The following is a 9,914-nucleotide window of genomic DNA, read 5'->3' on the forward strand; positions in this document are numbered from 1 at the left end:
ATACTGCGTTCTGATTGGTATATTTTCGAAGATGGATGGAAATGCACCAATCAGAATGCAATATTTTCATCCAGCAAGCAATCCAGCACGAAAACAAGCACCGTGTGCCGCTGGCTTTACTATCTTTGTAAGGAAATAGAGTGAACAAGAAGAGTCATGCACACTTTGCCGTTAACATCAGGATGATCGTAGTGTGCGTGTATTTTCTCAGAGGGCGCGTCGGAAGAAACGTCCCAGAGTATCCGACCCAGTGGCCGCTCTCAGGTTCCTCTCTGGTTGTAACGATCTTATCTAAAATCTAAACGGATAGAACTCGTTCCTGTCACGTATCGTCTCATAAGGAGCACCCGGAGCGTTTGGTCAGATTCGGCCTTCACTGATTATTGAGAGGAGTATAGTTTAGTAATTTTCACACGCGTTGCATATATACATACATTTATCCGTATAGATAAATTATACTGCCTTGTTGTCGATAACCATGACATACTTGCACTCGTGGGAAGAATTCGAAAAAGGTGCCGAGAGGTTATATCTGCAAGATCCGTTGAATGTACGTTTTACAACGTGTCATTACTTTTATTGATTTATCATCATTTTATTTGGTATCATTTGTATTCTAATATATATTCTAATATATATTCGAACGTGGTAATAATACTGTCCATTCAATTGCAACTGTAATTTCATATCAGTAGAAAACACCAATTTCAGAACCTTTGTATACACCATCTGTGTCAGTATTAATTTATTGAATTAATAAAAATCATCGCTATAATCACTGTGGTTTAGAAGATGTAGAAATACATATCTCATTTGAAAGTTAAGATTTTCTTGTCTCATTTGTAAGGTATATATTCAAAAATATCATTAAATATTATATTATCACTTACTATATATTTCTTCACAAGTCATTCAATGTTTATACAAATGAAAACTGATCCAGGTTTGTACAGGATGTTATATTAACTTCATATATTGGTCATTATTCTAAAATTATATTCTATCAGTTATATTTATCTTATTATACAAAAATGAAAAGTATTGCATCAGCTACTTATCTATAAGATTGTTTGCTTTCTATTACTTGTGTTGAAGAAATGAAAATATACATGTACAAGAGATAGCAATATACTGACGTTGCACTATATAGTGCTACTATACAATCAAATTGATGATTTTTTGCAAATTGTGAATAATCTGGGATAATCGGTATTGTCTGTACAATCTGGGATTGTCGGTACGTTGGATTGTATTTTTTTATATTACATCATACTTTCCCTTTCCTTTGTTTCAGACTCGTTATACGATGAAATATTGTCATAGTAAAGGAATTTTATGTCTAAAACTAACTGACAACAGACAGGTAAGTAATATAGTCTATGGTATATAGATATGCATTACTTAATATTTCTAATAAGAGCAGTATTAATAGCAGTGATAATTGAAATTGCTTACAGTGTCTCCAATATAAAACAGAAATAGCTCAAGATTTAAAAAAGATGGAAAAATTTATAGGCAACCTTATGAGACATATGGCATCAAAAGATAGTTGAATAAGCAAGATTTATATATATAGAATTTTTTTTCTACATGGAGACTAAGACATTCTACCTGTGCAGTTAAGGTTTTGTTATCTCATAAGATTTAATGATTGTGCGATCCACGGATATGTTAATTTTGTTTAAGGTATTAAAACTTTTTTTAAATATACAATATATGCGTATGAAATTGCTTTATTATTTTTTTTTTTTCATTTAAAGTTTCATAATTATTTCGGATAGCCCCGTTGCCTCCTCGTTAAAGTTCTGGAACAAACGAAGTTGTGTAAAATAAAAAATCAAGTGAGATATCGCTTCCAATATTTGCAGTGTATATCACAAATTCTCCGAATTCCAGACATCCAAAAAATATCATTATAAGTATATAATTACAATGTGTTTACTAAAAGTGTGACCGACACAACTCCCGATTGAAAACCGTTACATCGAAAATATTTGAACGGGCAGATAGAGAAGGGCTCTTCCCATACGACGCAATATGCAAGATATCCCAGTTATTGTCTAGCGCTCACTAGAAAACGACGTGTTTAACAATGAGTGGTATATACGTCAAAAGATTTGAAGCTGTTTTCCTTTGCACGCATCCCAAAGGACCGAAAATGTCGCGGGAAGCGGCTGCGAAATACATAAAAAAGTCAAAAGCGTTTGTAAACAAGTGGATAAAGCGGTATGCAACAACAAATACCGTAGATGATCTGCCAGACCGCGGTAAGACAAAAGAGGATAAATTGATTGCACAGTTATTTTCTACAAATCCTCTATTATCGCTGCGTCAGGGACAAGTCAAATTAAAGCAAAACGGCATTATTTTATCACTTAACAGTATTCGAACTCGTCTACAAGCTTCTAACCTTAAATACCAAAGCACAATGAAGAAATCGCTTCTCTCAGAAAAGCATGTAGAGAAACGAATCGCTTGGGCGCAGGAAAATATCAATCGCGATTGGAAGAATGTTATTTTTTCCAATGAAACCTCTTTTTGGGCACGCAATACTCTCAGTCGAACTTGGTCTACCCCCATGAGCAAACTTACCCAACGGATTGTGAAACACCCGGTAAAGGTACATGCCTGGGGTTGCTTTTTCAACCAAGGATTTGGAACTTTATCTCTATTCACAGAGAATTTGGATGCGAAAAAGATGGTTAAAATTTATCAGAGAGCATTAATACCGTCCGTTGAAAAGTGGTTTTCGGGCAAAAATCAAGACTGGATTTTGCAAGAAGACAACGATCCGAAACACCGGAGTCGTGTTTGCTGCCAACGGAAAGAAGAAAATAATATCGAATTATTAGACTGGCCGTCACAATCACCAGATATAAATCCTATTGAAAATGTTTGGGGATTAATGGAGATGAAGTTACGCGGAAGGAAAATATACACGGTGAGACAACTATCTCGAGAGCTGCGTTTGATATGGCGATCCTTACCTCGACAATATGCTGAAAAATTGATAGAAAGTATGCCCAGAAGATGTCAGGCAATAATTGACAACGGCGGTGATTGGCCGATCTATTAATATAAAAGTCATAGTATTGACTGAATAGTACATATGTAATTTTTCTTATTTTTTTATAATAAATAGTTTAAAATAGTTTATGTCGGTCACGCTCTTAATAAATAAACTGTACATTACTGGTAGATATTGCATTAGATATTAATGAAGCAAGGTTCACATATCAAGAGTATCGAGAGTATTGAGATTCGATTCAATACCCGAGTATGAAGGAAGCACGAAGCAACGAAAAACAAGCACTTACGATATAATGGGTTGAAGAACAGCATCCAGAGTAGTGTCAACATGAGGGTAGATTTCTTGATTTGAAGGCAGTTCATAGCGTACCTCTCCCCCTAATTGCAATTGTGGCTATACCAAACAAAACCATTTTACTAATCTACTATTTTAGAGGAACATTCCGCATCAAGTTATTACTTCGTGAAAAAAAAAAAAAACGAAGCGATGTGATGTGTCAGCATGCAATTTAAACATCGTGTTGCCAGAAAGGATATGTTCGGTTCTAATGCAGATATCTTAGGTATTTGTGAATGTAATCGAAAGCCGAAACTTGTGTGTAAAGAAGACGCGTAGGAGACCTTAGCTATTTATTTGTAGAAGCGTTTAGCGAACTTGTAGGATATATTGAGATGCGGCGGAGATGCTGACGTGCGCATATATATTAACAATTTGTAACTATGGTACTTCCGCTTTTTTATACTTCATTGTTATTTGTGCAGAGTAAAAAGAGCCGACAATTGATTATACAACCCGACAATTGATTATCCTCAGAGAAATATTCAGACAATAGAAGACAGATGTAACCGCGACGCACACGTTTCTCTCGCATCTTAATGAGCGCAGATGATGCATTCCATAGTAAGAAATATAAACAAATCAAAATACGTACTACGTGAATAGGCTTACTGCTGTCGGCGGAACTTGAGCAGCAGCTTGAAAAATCCTGCGGCGTACTTTCCCCGAGCCCGCTGTCCGTATTATTGCCTATAGCCGACAGTATTCTGTTGTTACGAGTATAATAAAAGTCCCTCCTTGTGCTACACTCATTTCGAGCGTCGGGCAACTTCGCCTCGACTCGAGTGCTGCTGCTGGACGTTGTTGACAGCAAGTTATAACTCCCATCACGATTATGTGGCGCGAGTCTTCTGTCTCTTTTGCCGATAGATCCGACAGTTCTGAAAGTGAATCCTTGACAGTCGTCTGGCACCTCACTCATTCGTTTTCAACAACCACCCAGGTCTATCGTAGATTCCACATTATCTCTCAGATCGATGCGCATTCTTTTTTTTTCCTTTTTTTCCTCTTTTTTTTTCTTTTCTTTTTTTGTAGATACAATTAAGTGGATACATACACTGGCTATGTTCTCATGATGCATCAAACTCAATAACCATCTCATGATGCTTTGTCAAACTCAATAACCACAGACTCAAACACAAATTCCGCCTAATATGCATTCGCTTCTTCGAGAGGAACCGCGTTACACGACGCATTCTAAAGCGCAATCTCTCGAAAGTATGAGGAGATTCTAAAAAAAATGCACAAGATGCGTCGGGGATGTGTCGGGGGATCAAGTGGGATGTACGAGATATGTCGTCAAGGAGATTTGGAGACACCAGGTGTCTCCCAAGCCTCTCGAGTGCCGACATCGTCCACCCTCCCGGATACCATTATTTATTACACAAACATATGGCGCGTACCACATATAACGTACATAATGCAACGAGAAACAAAAAAACACACAAACAATAATTACGACCCCAGAACGAAGGCGACCGGCACGCATCGCCCCTTTGTGAATTCCACGGGACATACAGCCAGAGAAAAGCGAGTGAGTGCCAACTAGGACGTATATACGAAATAAACGAGGTGCGACAAGCAGTTAATCTCACTGATTTATTAAGGATTCGTCATGCTTCTCAAAATAAATAAAATAGGGGCATGCTTAAAGTAGATAATATACATGCTCGAAATAAATAAAAAATACATGCAAAAGACATCGAGAGGGATCGGGCGTTGGGGGGGGGGCGGGTTGTTGGTGATGGGGGGTTGGGGGTGACTAAACAATGACTACGGATCCCGTCTCATCCTCCAATTGCGGAGGATGGCTGTGAGGATTGCAGACCGTCTTGAGGTCATCGTACCTAGGTAGGGACGATGAATCTATGTCGTCCAATCGAGAATTGTTAGTTTGTAACGAAGATTGCTGTACAGATTGCGACTGTACCACCGTGTAGGATATCTCCCGGCGTTGTTGCTCGCTCATCCCACTAGTGTCGACTAGGCCAAATTCCAAGTGTCTGAAAGAAAAAAAATCATTTTTTCATATTCTTCATCCTTTCTCACGAGAAAGAATATCGGCAAGTCGTTAATATTTATTCAAGGAAACTCGACTTTTCTCGGCAAAAAGGTAAATTTTGTAAAAGAAAAGATTGGGCGATTTTAGATTGGCCGTGAAAGTCATAAGTTTACTAGTGTTTGCAATATTTAATATGTGCAATATGTGTATGTGTACTTTCGAAGTTCGTCCGGTAGCGGTTGTTTCTGAGAAGGACTACGGTGTCTGCTTCTGTGTCTTCTCCTAGGCTCCGTATGACTTACCTAGGATAATGTCGATAGAGTGTTACAAAGTGTGATCAATCTCAGTATCTGAATAATCTCATTAATATAGATCTTATAACAATACTTACAATAGCTTTTTGCACGCCTTCTCCTTTTCGTTTTTGCACTTCTCTCCACTGTGGCTCCGAATCTACCAATTCGTGTCTACTGCAAAAATCAATATACCGATCAATCAATATATCCGCGCGATCATCATTTCTACGTTATCATCTATTCTATCAAATAATTAAGCTACTGCACAGAATATTTTCATTTATGGCGCAATATGTGTAAAATAATAACTCGATATCAAGGCCAGATAGTAATTTTCATCAAGAGTAATTACATCAATTTTTTAAGATAACTAAATTAAATTAGAATTAAAAATAAGATTCTTAATTGATACACGATGTGTCTTGTCGCATCAAAATTACCAGATTTTAAACAATAGGCGAACCATTTTCGAGCGGAAAATATTGTTGACGAAGGTCAGCGAACTCTACTGCTTGCAGAAAAACAATACTCATTAACATCAAATTATTTTAATTAGACGTTAGTGCCTATAAGGGATATTCAATTGAATCTACGCGAGGGCACCTAACTTACGCAACAATGATGAGAGCGAGATATTATCGTCATGGGAGAGCGAGTGTAGCGTTTCAAGCTGAACGCATAACTGCATACCTAGAAGAACGGGAGTTCCTGTGTTTCCTACGATGCTTTCGGTGGCCGGATCTCGTATCCGAGCCCCTCGAAAGCTCAGACTCGCAGTCGGAGTGTCTGCTATGTCGACGGTGACTATGACTATGACTTCTTCTACGATGACCACCGCGACTATGACTATCTCCTGAACTCTGACTCTCCACCGAGCTGCTTCGACGTTGGAGTCTACTTAAGAGCTGTCAAAGAAAAAAAAATTGTACTTGGTAGGTAATTCAATTATAGAAACGTTACGTAAGTGTATCGCGCAGGCATAACTTAATCCGTGAGTAAAGTTAGATAGTTTTTTTTTTATATATTTTAATTGTAAAACCAGCAGATATAGTGATTTTTTTTTTATAAGAATCCTCATCTCGTTTATATCGCACATACTTTTAACTGACATAGAAATGTTTCCAAAGTGATATCAGTAAACTAAGTTTCATTAACGATTTTTCAAGTTATAATATCGATAACGTGAGATTCTTCTAGCTTCAGTTTTCGCTATTGTTTAAAATAGACAGCAAAGATACTTCAAGATGGATAAGGTAATGAAAATAATGAGAGATTTGTAAAATGAGCGGTCCATCTTGCACATACACATACCGCGAATGAACATTGCAATAAATTCCATTGAGTCGATACCTAGTGTAGTATAACGAGTAGGAAAACGAGTAAATATAACTATGTCAACTAACTGCCGGTGCCGCTCCCGCGGAGCGAACGGAGCGAGGACTAGACGAGGTATAAAGACCACGAGGCTGGCTCTGCGTCCACGGTGCGCTTCTCGTGCTTCTCGGACTCGAGGTGTTCACCTGCCGTTGAGTATTGCACATAACATTGCCGCTAGATGGATTGCTGCATGGATTCGAGATCACGGTAACGGGCGTTTCGACGAACGAGCCGACCATCTCTTGACCCTCGACGACCCGTCTCTGCGCCCGTCGACTGGGCGTCCTTTGAAACGGCGGTGGATTCCGCCTGATGGCCGCATGTTTCTCCAGAGTAGATTGCGGACTGTACGAGTGAAAACGAGAATACGGGCTGAGAGGCGGTGGACCGGTCGCCATTAGTCGGAAGAACGCCTGATGCTCTAGACAACATTTCCAGAGATGGCGACAGGCTCCTTTCGACGGTGTCTCAAAACCGTGCGTCCTCTCCTCGGAATTTTTCTCGCTCACTCTCAACATAAAATATCTGCCCTGGAAATTGGTATCACTCGGTGTATCATCATAAAGTATGAAGAGGTAAAATGAGAAATATTAACCGTAATATCTTTGCTCATATTCTTGGTAGTCGATCGTCTTCCTACGCTGAATTTATATATTTAAATATTTTCTTCAAGTTTATATACAGATTTCAAAAATAGATTTATAGATTCTCAGTCTAGGTCGGTTTGTAAGTTTATATTTTTATTAAGCGACACTTCAGCGAGATCAACGACATTATATATCAAGTTGTAATGGCATACATGTATTTTTTATATTTTACCTTGTAGTAAATTTTATTGATACGAGGCCAATAGTAATTCCCTACTTTGGTCTTGTTGCGTAGCAATATTATTCCGCTCGGTGTTAGACCTAGGAAATATTCTACGTTATCCTCGCCCTGCCAACGAAAATGACCAGATTTAGTCGGGATTAACGTTCACGCGATGCTAGTTACACCAGCACCAACAATAGGTTCACTCACCAGAACGGGATGTAAATCCACTCCATACATTTCCAACCACTTCACCTTATCTAGGTAATTTAATTCCGCCGCTGAGGGTAATTGACCTCTGGAAAAAAAAAGCCCTGGGTAGGTAGGGGTAGAGTAACAATTCGGAAATTACATCCGTTCGCATGACTGATCTTTCACGGACGCGAGATGACACGGACGTTCAAACCTATCACAGCTCTGTGAAGAGAAGCTGTAATTGGACTTGTATGGATAACCGGATGAGTTGTCTACAGCGCTTTGTTAACGCCCGCAAACGCTGGACAGTTTTGTGAGGCACGCTATTTGAATACTAATCATCAGGCTTGACATACATAAGAGTCTTATGGATCTCTACTATACGATTCTCCAGCTCCGTGGTTTGGTTGGCGAGGAACCGAAATTCGGTGACATAACCGGGCGAATGTCGTCTGGGATCATAATCGCCGAGTTCCGCTGAAAGAATAACGAGCGAGATCACTCGGATAATTAAACGTGTAATCGTCCACATCGTTTGCGAAGAATTTATTTTATTTTTTTTTTATGTAATACGCACTGATATTTCTAGCCTTACGTTTACGTTTGAAGTCGCCGACGAGTTATGAAGAGAGAGAGAGAGAGAGAGGGAGAGGGAGAGAGAGAGAGAGAGAGAGAGAGAGAGAGAGAGAGAGAGAGAGAGAGAGACGATCGATGCGTACCTTATGAAAAATGCGGTGCTCGTGAAAGAAACAGATAAAGCGGCAACAAGTAAAAGTGGTACTTTACTGGAGAATGGATAACCGTAGAAATATCGCAAAAAGTGCAATTGTCCCCGTCGCGTGATAACAATCACGTGAGAGAAAACTCGTCCGAAAAATCTCTCCTACTCTCTTCATTATTCGTCCGTTTTTCTCTCGCATAATGCCCTTTTCTGCCTTTTGCTGTGCGCGCGTGTGTCGTCGTTGAATACGAGGAAAGGGCATTCACATCGTCTCTTTTGACAAACGATAAGACGCAAACACACGGGAGCGAGTATTTTAGTTTGCCTCCCTTTTTTTCCCCTATCTCCGCGACTTTGAATCTCCCAGTCAGATAACTAACGCGCGTGGGCCACGGAGACGGTGTCCGTTTGCTCGTGTATTACCTGCGTTACCACATGCACACAGCATACACGAGTTTCGGTATTCACCAGCCGTGCTCTCTGCAAAGTTTTTTTCTCCCTTCGCGACTTTAATGCCTTATCCGTTTCTTTTCATCATGAGACGAATGATGCCCGCTGGATACACGACGGCGCACGAGAAACAGTGAGTGTAGCACGTGTACGTCTAATGGATGTACAATTCCGCGATACAAAGGCGATAACTCACATTGAACGACGTACGCGCCCAATTCTGCCGCCAAATCGAAGGACACGGGCAGTCTTCCTTGTAGAATGTCCTGTTTCACTTGTAGGAAGAACTGGTATCTATGGAACAAGTTGGGAAGCACGTTACACCGATTCTTCATTTTATATTCTCCGAAAGATTGTCAGTAAAGTCAAGAATGTGTGTGTGTGGATGCCGCAGCATGGAACAAGTTGAAGCGCGAGAAATGTAATTTCTGTGTGTATTTATTAGTCATAGAGAGGGGGGGGGGGCGGAGAGAAAATACAGATAAGCGAGTCAGTAAAAGCCGGAAGCACCGCTGTGAATGCGCTAAATTGCGTCATTAAAAGTAATTAAAAGCGCTACAAATACCGTGACCACTATTGTACATTACAGTGTACTTTAATTACTGCCTCAATTCGATGTCTTGATTGTACACCTGAAAGCCTTCTACGCCATTCTGTCATAAAGAAACAGCAGATGCAGATAGAATTATTACATTA

General features: G+C 39.6%; 2 protein-coding genes across 3 annotated transcripts in view; one reads left to right on the forward strand and one right to left on the reverse strand.

Annotated features, from left to right (window-relative positions):
- Nucleotides 1-257: 257 nt before the first annotated feature.
- Nucleotides 258-1,732, forward strand: Srp9 (signal recognition particle 9). The gene is made up of 3 exons (XM_011154236.3): nucleotides 258-550; nucleotides 1,295-1,363; nucleotides 1,458-1,732. The coding sequence occupies exons 1-3, from the start codon at nucleotides 479-481 to the stop codon at nucleotides 1,551-1,553; spliced, it is 237 nt and encodes a 78-aa protein (XP_011152538.1). The 5' UTR covers nucleotides 258-478; the 3' UTR covers nucleotides 1,554-1,732.
- LOC105191091 (band 4.1-like protein 4) overlaps nucleotides 1,652-9,914 on the reverse strand; it is a 16,851-nt gene continuing 8,588 nt past the window's right edge. For both annotated transcript variants that reach the window (XM_011154234.3, XM_011154233.3), the window contains exons 5-16: nucleotides 9,415-9,512; nucleotides 8,404-8,524; nucleotides 8,063-8,150; nucleotides 7,862-7,978; nucleotides 7,069-7,572; nucleotides 6,356-6,570; nucleotides 5,761-5,839; nucleotides 5,586-5,671; nucleotides 5,215-5,370; nucleotides 3,963-4,248; nucleotides 3,318-3,424; nucleotides 1,652-1,805 (exon numbers count right to left, since the gene is read on the reverse strand). In XM_011154234.3, the coding sequence (XP_011152536.1) occupies nucleotides 1,769-1,805; nucleotides 3,318-3,424; nucleotides 3,963-4,248; nucleotides 5,215-5,370; nucleotides 5,586-5,671; nucleotides 5,761-5,839; nucleotides 6,356-6,570; nucleotides 7,069-7,572; nucleotides 7,862-7,978; nucleotides 8,063-8,150; nucleotides 8,404-8,524; nucleotides 9,415-9,512 (1,894 nt within the window). In that variant the 3' untranslated portion in view covers nucleotides 1,652-1,768. The remainder of the gene's footprint in view (nucleotides 1,806-3,317; nucleotides 3,425-3,962; nucleotides 4,249-5,214; nucleotides 5,371-5,585; nucleotides 5,672-5,760; nucleotides 5,840-6,355; nucleotides 6,571-7,068; nucleotides 7,573-7,861; nucleotides 7,979-8,062; nucleotides 8,151-8,403; nucleotides 8,525-9,414; nucleotides 9,513-9,914) is intronic.

Source organism: Harpegnathos saltator, unplaced genomic scaffold (genome assembly GCF_003227715.2).
Source record: "Harpegnathos saltator strain DR-91 unplaced genomic scaffold, Hsal_v8.6 scaffold53, whole genome shotgun sequence".
In the NCBI taxonomy this organism is placed as follows: Eukaryota; Metazoa; Arthropoda; class Insecta; order Hymenoptera; family Formicidae; genus Harpegnathos; species Harpegnathos saltator.